Raw genomic sequence first — 14799 nt, 5'->3', positions numbered from 1 at the left:
CTAGAGTGCCATGGCGTCAGCACAGCTCACGGCAACCTCAAACTCCTAGGTTCAAGCTATCCTCCTGCCTTTGTCTCCCGAGTAGTTGGCACTACAGGCTCCCAACACAACACCCGGATAATTTTTCTATTTTTAGTAGAGATAGGGTCTGGCCCTTGCTCAGGCCATCCACCCACCTCACCCTCCCATAGTGTTGTGATTACAGTTGTGAGCACTTTGCCCAGCCTAGGACAAATTTGAGAAGGTGCTAAAGGAGAAAAAGAGAATCAGCTGAGGAGCAGGGAAGGGTACACAGATGTGGGGGCTGTAGGTTTGGGGTGTTTTTCTGCCAGTGGATAAAACACTGGCCCGGGAGGCAGCCTTTGTGCCAGCAATGGAGAATAGGTACTAGGGACCCCCAGCTGCAGGGAGTCCCCAGCTTGTCAGCAGTGGTCTGCCAAGGCTAACAGTGGTCTGCCTAAGGCTAACTACTCCCCTTGGGCAGTCCTCATCTGATGACTAGACTGCTCTCCTTGCCCCACTCTGGGACCCCTTCACAGGGCCCTCCCAGCACCAGAGCTCTGTGGGGTCCACCTCTCTTGCACTAGCTTTGCAGTTTTCTCCCTAGGCCCAATCCTCTTCCCTCACTTCCTTACAGTAGTGTTCCTGGGAGTTTCATCCAATAACTGCCCTACAGGCAAATCTGTCTAGAAGATCTCTTTCTAGGGAAACTCACCCAAGACACACCGCCGTCATCACCACCCGAGAGAACTAGTGGACTGAATAGAAAGAGTGAAGCAGTGTGCAGGTGGCTGTCTGCAGCAGGTCAGGCTTTTACTTGGAGAGATGGAAGCCCATGAAGGTTTTACGCAAACCACATGACCTCACATTTTTTTGTTTGTCACCCTCGGTAGAATGCCATGGCATCACAGCCCACAGCAGCCTCAAACTCTTGGGCTTAAGCAATTCTCTTGCCTCAGTCTCCCAAGTAGCTGGGACTACAGGTGCCCGCCACAATGGCTATTTTTTGGTTGTAGCTGTCATTGTTGTTTGGCAGGCCTGGGCTGGGTTCGAACCTGCCAGCTCCAGTGTATGTGGCTGGTGCCCTAGCCACTGAGCTACAGGTGCCAAGCAGACCTGACCTTTCTTTTTTTTTTACTGTATCACTACAAATTTTATTCACAAACTCATATTTGCAGACCTGACATTTCTAAAGAGCTTCTTGTGGCTGCTGAGCAGACTAAATGGGCCCCAATAGAGGTAGGGAGGGCTAGCAATAATCCAGGAGACACAAGGGTGACTTGGACCAGGTGACAAGTGAATATATTGAGAAGTGGTCAGATGTTGCCTATTTTTTTTCAGACAGAGTCTCACCTTTCACCTTTAGTAGAATGCGTGGCGTCATACCTCACAGCAACGTCAAACTCTTGGGCTCAGTGATCCTCTTGCCTCAGCTTTTCATTTTTAGTAGAGACGGGGTCTCACTCTTGCTCAGGCTGGTCTTTAACTCCTGAGCTCAAGCAATGCACCTGCCTCCACCTCCCAGAGTGCCGGGATTACAGGCGTGAGCCACCATGCCCTGCCACAGATGTTGCGTATGTTAATTATTTTTTCTGACACAGGACCTCCACAAAGTCTCATTCTGTTGCCCAGGCTAGAGAGCCGGGGTGTCATCATAGCTCACGGCAAGCTCAAACTCCTGGGCTCAAACAATTCTCCTTCAGCCTCCCAAGTAGCTGGGAACATAGGTGCACACTGCCACCCCAGCTGATTTTTGTTTTTGAGACGGTCTCACTATGTCACCCCTGGTAGAGTGCTGTGGCATCACAACTCACAGCAACCTCTAACTCTTGGGCTTAAGCGATTCTCCTGCCTCAGCCTCCCAAGTAGCTGGGACTACAGGTGTCCACCACACCGCCCGGCTATTTTTTGTTACAGTTGCCACTGCTGTTTCGCTGACCCACGCCAGGTTCAAACTCACCAATTTCCATGTATGTGGCTGGTGCCATAACCACTGTGCTATGAGTGCCAAACCCCCAGCTGATTTTTTTTTAGTAGCTGGGACTACAGGCACCCGCCACAACGCCCAGATACATATATTTTTTTGGTTGCAGTTCAGCCGGGGCCGGGCCTGAACCCGCCACTCTCGGCATATGGGGCCGGCCCCCTACCGAATGAGCCACAGGCGCCGCCCTCCCAGCTGATTTTTTATAATTTTTGCAGAAATGAGGTCTTACTCTTTCTCAGGCTGGCAGGATGCTGGATATTTTACAAGAGTCAAGAACTGTGACAGAATGGATGGATGGGGGTGAGAGAAGAGGTTAAGGGTGACCGGACGATAGGGTCAACTGTGAAAAAAGCAAAGTACTTGGTCATTTTAAATTTGAGTTGCTGATTGGACAGATGTCAAGTGGCCAGTTGGATATAGGAAGGTGAAGTCAGGCAAGAGGCGCAAGGGAGAAAGACACTCGGGGGTCTTTATGATCGAGATGTTATTTTTATCTAAGTGACTAGGCTGCCAAAGATCTAAGGGACTATAGCTGTGGGGCCCATGAGGCCAGTCAGATACGGAGCCAGACCACATGGTGGGAGAAGGGCTGGAACAAACAGCCTGTAGGGTGTTACCAGTTCTGTCTGTTGCTGTTGATAGGCCTGAGAATTTGGCCCTCTAAATCCTCTGGCAACATCACAGAAGCTCCTGCAGTGATGTGTGGACAAAGCCCTATGTGGACAGGAGAAAATGTACACAGAACAAGAGTTTGGAATGTGGCTCTGTGATGTACTTATGAACCTTGGCCTGGGGGTGAAGGGAGACAGGGAAGAGGCTTCCAAGCACCTCTTTCAGAGAGGCCAGGAAAGGCTTCCAGTTGTTCCTCTTTGCGGTCACCCCTGACAGGGGGAAGAACTTGGGCACCAAGGGCCACAGGGCCTCTTTCCTACCAGGACTAGACCCACTGCCAGAGAGGCCACCATGGAAGCAGCCTCTCAACACATTTCTTTCACAAAGAACCCTCCAGGAAATCTAAAGAAATAGAATAAAAGCCCAGAAAACAAGAAGAATTGAGGTTAGGCTGATACGCAATTAATCTTTGACACTTTCAAAACCTTGTTTTGTTTTTTAAGACAGTCTTAACTCTGTCACCCAGGCTGGAGTGCAATGGCGTAATCATAGCTCACAGCAACCTCGAACTCCTGGGCTCAAGTGATCCTCCTGCCTCAGCCCCTCGAGGCACTGGGCCTACAGGCACCTCCCATGATGTTGTCTAATTTTTCTATTTCTAGTAGAGACAGCATTTTGCTCTTGCTCAGGCTGGTATCAAGCTTTGGGCTCCCAAAGTGCTAAGATTACAGGTAGGAACCTGACCCTCTGCGTATACTTCCATTAAATGACAGGACACAAATCTAGTTTGCAAATCGAGGAAGTTTTATATGATTCAAAGAAAAAAGTTATATTACATATACTCATTTAAATAATAAGTCAAAATCTGTTACATAAAACATAATTACAAACCATTTTAAGTTTTATAATTGAGACTACTTAAAAGGCTCAAAGTCAGAAAAGATCAAGCAAAACTGCTCAGGTGATAAAGTGCATGGGGGAAACCGCCTCTCCCCTCCAGCTCCAGCACCTGGCCGCAGCTGAGGGGCTCCATGCTGACCAACGAGCAAGGGTTCTGGTTCTCACGAGAGTCTTTTTCAGACAGGAACTGTTTACCAACACAATCTTTCAAGAGAATGGGTTGGGGGTGGGGAATCATTTACAGAAGGTACCCCCAAATCTAATCAGGAAATGGAAGTGTAAATTAAAACTATTTTCTACATATTTATTCTTTAGAAACTGCTCAGAGAATGACTTTCTATGTGACAAGTAACCAAACACTCAAAGACCTTGTAGTATCCACCAAACACTAGTAGGACTAATGTTACTTTGCATGTCATAATTAAGAAAAATATCCAAATTTGATGCCATTTATGGCATAGTCGAAAATGTTTATGCTGATTGAACATGAGCAGGAGAAAGGATGGGGGGGGGGGTGGTGAGCTATGTACAATTGCAGTTTTCCTGCAACTGTGCTACGTCTCATGACAACAGGAACACACAGCTAAGGAAGTGTCCAAACACGAAAACTTCCTAAAAACACACACGTCAGCTGACAGTAAAATGCAACTTAATGGGCATCACGTTACACACTATGAATAGCCACATGGGGGCCGTATCAGACTAAAACACCTGAACACAAAACCTCATTTTATTTAATTATTCAATAGTTCCCCTTACCATCATTTTAATAAAGGTAAATGTCAATAACTAATAGACCAAGACAAACTCTAAATACATACTGCACGTTAAAAAAAAATTCCCAGGCTACCAAAGTAGTGCAACATTCTGCATCATCTTACATTTATTCTGTTGCCTGAACTTCCAACACATTTTAACAAAAACTAGTTTCAGCGGCTTCTCAGATGCAAGAAGCCACAGCCTCTTACATATGTAGGATGTGCTCACACAAGTGGTGCACACTGTCTGTTTTCTAGGCAGACTGCAAAAAAACCCCATTCCATGTAATTTAGTTTGATCAAAACAATTTCCTTAAGGAAAATGAATGTTTACTCCATTTTAAACATTTTTCAGGTTGGTAGAAAGGGCAGCTGGGTAGCATACTGCCATTTTGAGTCATTTGCATTTCTTACGGTTTTCAGTATGTGATAAAGAATTGAACCTTGAACCATCTACCTGCAAATATACCTCACTTCGGTGAGGTGTACTTTGGTAGAAAGTTCACTAACCGATCAGACACGTTCTTTTTCTCTAAGAACTTCTTCTACCCACAATATAGCATGGATAAGGCCACATCACAAGAAGACAACTGCCAAAGAGTTGGGTTTGAGAGTTGATCTTTTTTGGTGTTACAGGTAAAAATTCAGGACACTGAATGGCTTGCTTTCAGCACAGCAATAACCTAAAAGCCAACATTACATATAGACACTTGATCCTGCACCAGTTCCTGCAGCGGGGGTCCACTCAGTGGCGTAAGCTACTCTCTGGGGTACATCCTTCACAAGTCCCACCTTCAAGTCAACCAAAACTATACTTCCTTGGGCGACAGGAGTGGTTGCCTGGAATTTCCCTTGAAAATGTTATGAAGAAGTTGACTGCAAAATGTATTTTTCCCTTTTCTTTAAGAGCCCCTTATTCGGCCAGTTCTAATTTCAAAAAAATTCTTAGACCTAAAAGTCCTGATAACAGATGTGTGATTTTGTTTGGTTTTGGCTGAACAATGTGTCAAGTTTACTAAAGGCAGGGTCATATACAAACTTTGTTATTAAACACAGAAAAGAAGGTTGTAAAATCATCTATCTAAACATTGGTGATCTGAGCACCAACAATATAAATATTCTTATAAAAAATAGTATAAAAATTAGTACCCTGTCTTATTTCTATAAAACATGAATAGAAAGACTGTAAAAACCCAGATTTTGTAAACTTTATTGCCGAAATGTCTGCCTGAATGCTGGTGATTCAAATTACCAAATTTTCTTCCATTTCCTTAAAAAAAATTTCTCAAACTACAAAAGATATTGAACAGGGTCCCAACCAGAACAGAAAAGTTAACATAACTTTCATCAGAACCAGCTCTCCAACTGTGCCCTAGCTCCCCAGACCATTTTTTTTTTGGAGAGGAATCCATCAGTTCCGTTCCTGAAAAGAGGCTTTTTAAAAATCCCATGAGTAAGCCCTAGCCGACCTTTCAGGCAGAAGCTGGCATGGTCATGAGTGGGCTATCAGGGCACTCTGCAGAGGCAATCCTGTTCAGTTTGCCCACCTCTGCCTGCCAGCCCGGGAGCTTCTTGGTAGTCATGTGACGCCGGGCATGCTTTGTTAGGTGGTCACTGCGCATGAAACGTCGGTCACACACCGGGCACACAAACTTCTTCTCCCCTGTGTGAGTTCTGCGGTGGCGAGACAGTTCATCTGAACGAGCAAATTTTTTATCACAGCCATCCCAGCTACAGTTGAAAGGCTTCTCCCCTAAGAGGGAAAAACATGCATTAAACATTCAGAACGAACCTTACTTGGATAGGTTAGTTCAAGTTATTTTAAAATTTTGCTCACCAAAATCTCAGAAGAAAATAATATCCTATTATTCTGGTATCATGTGATTCAGAAGTCAAGAAATTCTTCAAGATGAATTTTTTCTGCCACACCTAAGATGCCATACGTCAGGACCCAAAGAGAACAAACTAATCTTTTAAAAGATGATATAAAATAAAAATAAATCTACTGTTATAGCTTCGAGTTGAGGGATAATTCTTCAAAGAATTAATTCCTTCCCCTCTCAAAATAAACATTACATCCAAAAAAATCTCTCCAGGACCTGCAAGACTTCTCAGAATCATTAATTCTGTCTATTTCCTTTCACACTGACAAGTAAGTTAGTTATAAAACGGAAGGGTTAGAATTCTAATAGCCACCTTGTTACAAGCTTCAAGTGTCTTTGTCATTCAAAGTTTCAGAATACCTGGCAGGTACCTCATTGTGTGTCTTTCTGTAGTTACACAGGTACCCAAGGGAGCCTCCCACCAGAGGTCACTGCAGCCTTCCTCCTTGACAGAGCCCTCTGGGGTCATTCTAGCCAGCAGGACATCTTTTCCTGCATCCCAAAGAACTTCTCTTCATCAGGCTATGAAGATCACATACTGCACATGCAACCACTGATCTGTAAAATACGGCTATGTGACCCACCTTCCCATGGGTTTATGACTTGTCCAGCTCATTTGTCATTGGACATGTAAGGTCCTAGCACAGCACTTCACAAGACAGTTGGCAAATAGTTTTTTTTTGCAGTTTTTGGCCGGGGCCGGGTTTGCACCCACCACCTCCAGCATATGGGGCTGGCGCCCTTACTCCTTTGAGCCACAGGCGCCGTCCAGCAAATAGTTTTTGAATGAATGTCAAAGAAATACCAACTAAATACTTGCAATTTTCAGAGTTGAATGATCAAGATGATTCAGCACAATGGTTCTCACAAACCATTTTAAGCAGCAGGGCCTGAAAGAAACTTCCTAATTTCAAACGCCCCACATTATAAGGATAAGGAGAGCCCTGCCTGTTCCCAGGTTCTACCACACTGTTGCAGCACACTTGTCTACGTGCTGGACAGACACTGACAGCTCTTTGGCCCACGATATATCAAGGTCCCTACTTGTTTTTTTCCTTTTTTTGAGACAGAGTCTCACTATGTCGCCCTGGGTAGAGTGCCGTGGAGTCATAGCTCACCGCAACCTCAAACTTTTGGGCTCAAGTGATTCTCTTGCCTCAGCCTCCCAAGTAGCTGGGACTACAGGCGCCTGCCACAATGCCTATTTTTTGTTGCAGTTGTCGTTGTGTAGCTGGCCTAGGCAGTTTTGAACCCACCAGCCTTGGTGTTATATGGCTGGTGTCGTAACCACTGTGTTATGGGCACCAAGCCCCTACTTGTTTTCAACCTAACAAAAAAGTGTCATCCATTCACCTTATTCTAATGTAAATATTTTTCAGATTGGTAGAAATACATAAAAAATGATCTTATCCAAGGCAATCTTACCTAAAGTTTCTATTTCTCATGGAAACACTGACTTTACAAAATGGCACAAGATGGGCTTCTTCAGAACCTTTATAGCTATTTATATTTTTTATTTTTTAATTTAAGACATGAGGTCTTCCCTCCATAGTCTAGACTGGAGTACAGTGGTGAGCTTATAGCCCACTGTAGCCTCTAACTCCTGGGCTCAAGATGAGATCCTCCTATCTCAGCCTCCCGAGGAGCTATAGTCTTATGCAACCACCTCTTGCTTATATAATTTAAAGTACTTTGAGAAACAAAAAGCAAGCTTGTTTGTATCATCACATATTATGCCATTTTATCAGTACTTCTGCCCAGGAAGGCTGACTGAATAAACAGGAGAACCTCATTCAGTCACCTCCCAATTCTGGAAGCTATGCTGTGATGTGATTTGAAGTTCACCTAAGCAGTCTTAGTGAAGAACAGAACTTAACAAGTCAACAGGCTGGTGAGACAGCCAAGCCAGTTATATCCCCCACACCCACACCCGAATACGAATGACTAGCTATCACTTACTAGTGTCAGGCACCAGGGACATATTCAGGTGAGACAAATACATAGCACATAAAAACCAAAGGCAGAACTAGGAGAGACATACAATAAACCACCAAGGTCAAAGAAAAGAAGATCAGGAAACATTCTAAGAACTAATTTGGGAAGGCACTTGGAGGGTTCCAGCAAACAGACATGGGCGAAGGGTTAAGGGTAGAAATATGGAATCAGAGAGAAGTCAAGGAAGGCTGTTTTTCTTTTTCTTTTTTAAAACAGGGTCTCACTATATTGCCCTGGGTAGAGTGCCATCGTTGTCACAGCTCACAATAACCTCAAACTCTTGGGCTTAAGCGATTCTCTTGCCTTACCCTCCCAAGTAGTTGGAACTACAGGTGCCTGCCACAACGCCTGGCTATTTTTTTGTTGCAGTCATCATTGTTGTTCAGCAGGCCTGGGCCAGGCTCAAACCCACCAGCTTCGGTCTATGTGGCGGCACCCTATTCACTGAGCTACAGGTGCCAAGCCGGAAGGCTGGGCTTTTTTTGTAGCCCTCAGTAGAGTCCCATGACATCACATCTCACAGCAATCCCCAGCTCTTGGGCTAGAGCTCCTGGGACTACAACGCCCGGCTATTTTTGTTGCAGTTGCCACTGCTGTTTTAGCTGGCCGGGGCTGGGTTCAAACCTGTCACCCTCGGAATATGGGGCCAGCACCCTACCCACTGAGCCACAGGCGCTGCCCCTGAAGGCTGTTTTTCATAGGCAGAGAGGCAAATACCTTAGGGACAGGTTTGGAACATTATTCCCAAAGCAAACAGCCAGTCTGTACCATGAAGGAAGAGCAGAGTTCCTCTTACCAGACTGTGCTCCATTCTACACATGGGGCTGTCTGGACCAGGGCTTTCCTATGCTAATATTTCCTATTAGTGTGCTTACCTATAATATGTGTGAATTTCTAAAAGGCGTTTAACAAGCATATTACTCAACCACAGGGGACCCTTAAAAAAAAAAAAAAAAAAGAACTCACAGAACAAAAGCTCCACAGAACAGATGAGAAATGCTGACCCAATCTATTAGTGATTCTCCATGCAGGGAGCTGTATAATTAAGTTCAATTAATGAAAATGTAAAATTAAGTTTCTCAGTCGCACTAGTCACATTTCAAGTGCATGTGGCTAGTGGCTACCCTAGTGGACAGATAATCAACATTTCCACCTTCACAAAAAAATTCTACTGGACAATGATTAGATAACCTATCATTAGATCACTACAGTTTCTTGCATTACTTATTCTGAGCTAAAAAACTATATGGGCTATGCACAGGGGCTCATGCCTGTAATCCTAGCACTCTGGGAGGCCAAGGTGGGTGGATTGCCTGAGCTTAGGAGTTCAAGACCAGCCTGAGCAAGAGCAAAAGACCCCATCTCTAAAAAAAGTAGCTGGGCATTATTGAGGGTGTGGGGCCTATAATCCCAGTTACTCAGGAGGCTGAGGCAAGAGAATCTCTTGAGCACAAGAGTTTGAGGTTGTAAGTCAGCTATGATGCCAAGGCACTCTATCCAGGGTGACTGAGACTGTCTCAAAAAAAACTCAGAAAACCTCATATTCTTGGGGAGCAGGTATGGAGTCACAGGAAAAAAAATTTTAAGAAGTAGAAAAAAGAAAAGAAGCACATATTCTTGAAGATAAGAAAACACTCACTTAAAATATTCTAGAATCTGAACTTTTATGTATTTCTTAGTTTTAGATGTCTACTGCAATGTGAGCAGAAGAGGGCACTGTGACTCACCCTACAAGCTATCAAAGGTTTCAGATCCCAGATCTCTACTGCATTTTATCTCCTGGGGGTGAGGAGTTGGCCACTGTTTAAAACTATGATGATGGCTCGGTGCCTGTAGAACAGTGGTTATGGCGCCAGCCACATGCACCAAGGCTGGCGGGTTCGAACCTGGCCCAGGCCAGCTAAACAACAATGAAAACTGCCAACCAAAAAATAGCCAGGCATTGTGGCAGACACCTGCAGTCCCAGCTACTCAGGAGGCTTGAGGCAAGAGAATCGCTTGAGGTTGAGGTTGCTGTGAGCTGTGACGTCACAGCACTCTGATGGTGACAGAGTGAGACTCTGTCTCAAGGAAAGAAATCCCCACCAAACTATGATAGTTGTGCTAGTAATAACCCAATCCCTACAAGACCATGAGGACTGAGCCAAAGAGAAAGCACACTTCCATCTATCTACCCTGGGGTCCTCACACTTCCCTCCCACGCTCAAAAGGGCAGCTCGAAGTGTGCTTCCTCACCACAGGCGCTGAATGCCCAATACCCTCCCTTGCCCCAGTACCTACTTACCTGTGTGAGTACGAAGATGAGCCTTAAGGTGGGAACTTTTGAAGTAGGTCTTCCGGCAGCCTGGGAAGCTGCAAACATAATTCCTCCTTCGAGAAAAGTCTACCTGAGGGGCACAATTTTGGTTGGAGGCAATAAACACTGGAGCAGGGGCAAGGGGCAACAACTTGGTATTCCCAATAGCCATGATGCTGGCAGACGTGGCAGGCTGGGGGAGCGCTCCCGGGGGCAGAACCAGCATGACAGCTCCCTGAGACACAGGAGGTCCCACCAGCACATGTGGAGGCACCGGAGCAGCCTGGGGTAATATGGATTTGACAGTCCCCCCAGACAATTGTGGAGGGGGCTTCAGAAAAGCTGATAACATGCCACTCTGTCCAATCACAGGGATCATTTGGCAAAGGACAGGAGGACTGGGAACAGGGACAGAGATGAGAGGAGTGGTTTTCCTTGGCAAGTCATTTTCACAATTCTTTGGTGAGCAGGTTGGAACTTCGATGGGCCACCCTGCCTGCTGGCCTTTGTCAGTGGGGAGCAGGCTCCCAGACTTGTGCAAGCAAGGCTGACAGGACATTGAGTCAATGCTGAGTAAACCGTCTGTGAGGCCTGAGTTCTGCAAAGCTTCAAAATGTCCCAGAAACTGTGCTTCTCCTTCTCTGTTGTCAGAAAGTTGTCGTTCTGAAGTCTGGATAGTAGGACAGTGGATGGGAACAGGGGTCTCCCCAGTGTGTCGGATCACACTGGTCACCATGGCCCTGCAGGGGGGGCCGGGGGCTGGCTCTAGTGGCTCTGGCTTCAAACCTGGCAAGCCCCTTTCTACCTTCCTGCTCAGCACTCTGGCTGCAACAGCAGAGGACGGGGGCATGGCCATGGCTTTGCATACTTGTACTTTGGAATCAGTTGGTTGGGAAGAAACAGGCGTCCCTGTCGATGGTTCCATGAGATCAGGGCTCTGAGGAGGAGTTATGCACTTAAAAAAAAAAAGTACCACGTGAAAAGGTCATTTTGGTTAAATTTTAAAAGAGATTCACATTGCCCCCAATACATTAAAAGAAGCATTTAGAGGAGACTGGTCTAAGCCTGCTCTGAACTCCTCAGTAGAAGAACCCAATGCCACAGAATTCAGAGGGACTCTCAGCAGCCAGGCCCATGATCCTGCCACTCTGTCTGCCACCCACTGTCCCTTCTCGGCTCTCTCCAGATCTGCTTTCTACACTCTTCTTGCAGTGTAAGCTTCCAGCCCAGGACAATCACATCATAATTTTCACTGTTGGCAACATCTAGCCCTCAACTTCTCTAAGCTGAGAAGCATTTTCTCTACACACTTCCACAGCTGCAGATTGCAAAAAAAAAAAAAAAAACAGGCAAAAAATAGTGATTTACAGCACTCAACTCATACAAGAAGTTAGATGCCACAAGAAGGCAAAGGTGCCACCCAGTTAAAGCTGAGGTCACAGCACAGGCTTTCTCCAGCTGCCACCTACATACCCTGACCCTAGACTTGAGTCTTGGGAGAATCTCAGCCCCCAACCCAAGGTCCCCCAGGAAATGAGTAAATTTCACTTTCTCTACCAATCTGTAGCTTCATCCCAAACACAGCCAGGGAGAAGCTGTGAGAAGAGTACATTTTCAAGAGATCAGAAGGGAGTCTTCACCCCTTCAGACCCACGCAAAGGGAGGGTATACAACTTATTTGCTAACATCCTAGGTGTCTCTTCCACAAGTTCTTGAAGAACTTTGTGAGGAATACCTTTATTTAAGCTACTGTATTTCACAAACATGCTCCTCCCTTCCCCCCTCCTCTTACCAGAGTTGATAAAGAATGGAAGTCCTTTGGTAGCTCAGGTGCAGAGGCATCCACATGCACAGTGGTGGTAACATCCCCAGAGTCAGAGACAGGTGTGAGGGGTCTTATCTTTAATAAGTCACCTTTCTGGGATCTTTGACCCCAAGAGCTCATACAAACAAGAGCCTCAACAGCTTCGATGTCTGTCTGCTCCAAGATGCTGCACGAAGACCTCTCGCTATCATGCCGCTTCCTCTCCAGGATCGACTCATATATGTCCATGATGTCAACCTAAGGGCAACACAGTGGCTTCTCAGTGCAGGGGAGAAACAGGAAGGGTAGCCCACACTGGGTACGTAAATGCTCACACTACGAGCCTGTACCATGCAGGTAATGCACATGCAATATTCCACACACAACAGCTGTGTTCTAGTAAAAGATGTAAGAGAACACTGATGCCAACTTTGCTTTTAAGCCAACATTCTGAAGACTGAACTTAGCTGGAAAGCAATTTTCACTAAAAATCCTGACTCTTAAAAAAAGTTACTAAGTTCATGTTTTTCTTGGGTAAATGATTAATAAGACTTTAACTCCAGAGGGATAAGCCAAGTGGCCAGTGAGAAGCTGTTGCACAGTGGGAATGAGCTGACACTGAGGCCATCTAACAGATCTGCCGGTGAGTAAACTCCTCTGAAAATGGCTCTCTCGAGTTGGCAAAGCCACTACAGTAGCGTCCCTACAGAAGATGCTTTTCTGAAACTCTCCGGGGCATTCACCCCACCCCAAGTCAGCGCATTGCCACCGGCTCAACACCAAGGGCTCCGGGAAGGTAGATCCCACAGCAATTTAGCTTGTTCCCTCCATAGATTCAGGAACATTAAGTCACTTGTTATTGCTCCAAAGACAGTAGGGGATAATAGAGTGTTTGTAAGAACGGCCACAACTCAAGTGTGAGATCACTTCCCAGTGCATTGCACCATCTCTAAGTGGGAGGAGGGATGCAAATGGAATTAACCGATTTTTTCCAAAATAAAGTCTACAAGGACATACATTTCCACTCAATTTTCCTAATCATCAAAACTTCCTGTCGGCCTATATTCTGCTCAAACCATATGAGTAAAGAAAAAGACCCTTACAAATGCCACTCTGCTCAGTTTCTGTTCTCCAGCCTGCTCCACGATGTCGACTGTTAAGTCACAACGCAGACCACTCAGCCCGCCAGGCAAGGGGCACCGCCAGCTTCGCCCCGGAATCCCCAGAGCGGAACAGCACGTGCGGCAAAGGCCGCCGGCCCCGCTCCGGCCCGTCGCTACTCACGCGCCACGACGACCCGGCTCGGGCGCAATCTACGCGGCCTCCTCTCCTACGCGTGCAGCGTTCCCGCCAGCTGACCTCGCCCCGCCCCAAACCTCTTGCTCCCCTCCCCGTCCATGTGCTGCGTTCCCGCCAGAAGCCCTTACGCCGCGCCTTCTCCCACCCCATCCTTGCCCCGCCCCAACAGCACCCGCGCCTTCCCGCCCCGCCTCTGCCCCGCCCTCACCGCATCCACCCCGCCTTCCCACCCCGTCCTTGCTCCGCCCCCAAAGCTTTGCCCCGCCCTCACCGTCCGCATGCCGCCTTCCCGCCAGACGCACCCCCGCCCAACGGCCGCCCTCCGCACAGGACCAAGGTGACGTCATGGCTGGAAATAGCCCCGAGGAGGGCAGGGCGGGGCGGAGCGTCCGCTGGAGAAGCAGACAAAGCTGCACCTCCGGAGGCGTGGGGCATACGCCCCCCACCCCACCTCGGCCTGAGCCCGCACGGTCGCCGCCTTGCCCGTACCCCGAGCTCGCCCCGATTCCCGGTGCGGCCGCGGCAAGGCCCACACATCGTCCGTCTGTGCCGACTCCGCCAATGCGGCGCGCCCCTCGCTCAGGCGGGCGCCCCACCGCGGCAGCCCCACTACTCACCGCACGCGCGTCGCCCAGGCCGGCGGAGCCCGGCCCGTGCATGGTGCAGGCCGTCAAGAGGCAACAAAACAGGTGCGGTGTGTGAGCTCCGCGCACTGCAGCGGCCGCACGTGCGCGGCGAGCGGCAGCAACCCGGAGCTCCTGCGGCCGGCGCGCGCCTCCGCCCGCCCGCGCGGCTCTGCCCCGGCGCGGCCCTCGCGGCGCGGGAGGGGCGGGGCTGCCGCGAAGGGAGCGGCTGCACGGGGGCGGAGCTCTAAGGCAAACCAAAATAGACCGCTCCCCTCAGGGGTGGGGCCGGCTACCACTAGCCAATCCGTGACTGGCCCGTGCGCGGCCGGCCATTGGGCGCCGCAGGGGGCCGCATGATCTGAGCCTGGCCGCGGCGTGATCTCGCCGAGCGGGATGCGGCACGTGTTTTGGTCAGGGCGAGCGGGCGGGGCCTGAGGCCCTGGAAAGTAGGGGAAAGGTCCCGGCGGCGGCGCGGCAGCAGCGCGGAGGGGGCGGTGCTGCTGCGTGCAGGGAAGTCACAGGGTCCCGGCTGTGAATGGGCTGTCTCTGCTGGGGAGGAGGACTGCACTTAAAGGGGCGCCTTGCATATGTCCGAAGGTCAGGGTTCCCAGAGAGAATCCGCCAGGTCGCAAAGATAGA

The 14799-nt window shown here is 48.1% G+C and overlaps 1 protein-coding gene across 5 annotated transcripts; it reads right to left on the bottom strand.

The window, feature by feature from the left end:
• Positions 1-3382: 3382 nt before the first annotated feature.
• KLF11 (KLF transcription factor 11) lies at positions 3383-14268 on the bottom strand. 5 transcript variants are annotated; one of them, XR_008379700.1, is made up of 6 exons: positions 14152-14268; positions 12224-12493; positions 10420-11386; positions 9011-9072; positions 6095-6227; positions 5949-6010 (listed from the first exon to the last, which is right to left on the bottom strand). XR_008379700.1 is itself a non-coding variant. In XM_053589691.1 (4 exons), exons 1-4 carry the CDS (start codon positions 14191-14193, stop codon positions 5730-5732), a joined length of 1560 nt encoding a protein of 519 aa, XP_053445666.1. In that variant the 5' UTR covers positions 14194-14268; the 3' UTR covers positions 3383-5729. The 5 variants fall into 5 exon arrangements, 3 of the variants coding, with proteins under 3 accessions (XP_053445666.1, XP_053445667.1, XP_053445668.1); XR_008379701.1 differs by lacking the exon at positions 9011-9072; XM_053589691.1 differs by lacking the exons at positions 6095-6227; positions 9011-9072 and having other exon boundaries at positions 3383-6010.
• Between the last annotated feature and the right edge of the window lie 531 nt (positions 14269-14799).

Source organism: Nycticebus coucang, chromosome 4, assembly GCF_027406575.1.
Source record: "Nycticebus coucang isolate mNycCou1 chromosome 4, mNycCou1.pri, whole genome shotgun sequence".
In the NCBI taxonomy this organism is placed as follows: domain Eukaryota; kingdom Metazoa; phylum Chordata; class Mammalia; order Primates; family Lorisidae; genus Nycticebus; species Nycticebus coucang.
The sequence above is the reverse complement of the archived record's forward strand: the minus strand, read 5'-3'. Positions and strand labels throughout refer to the sequence as shown.

Excerpts from the sequence above, each read along its gene's own strand:
- KLF11 (XM_053589691.1), bottom strand. The coding sequence starts at position 14,193 with ATGCACGGGCCGGGCTCCGCCGGCCTGGGCGACGCGCGTGCG. Across the intron at positions 11,387-12,223 it reads TCCATTCTTTATCAACTCTG|TGCATAACTCCTCCTCAGAG; the intron begins GTAAGAGGAGGG and ends TTTTTTTTTAAG. Across the intron at positions 6,011-10,419 it reads TCATCTTCGTACTCACACAG|GGGAGAAGCCTTTCAACTGT; the intron begins GTAAGTAGGTAC and ends TTTCCCTCTTAG.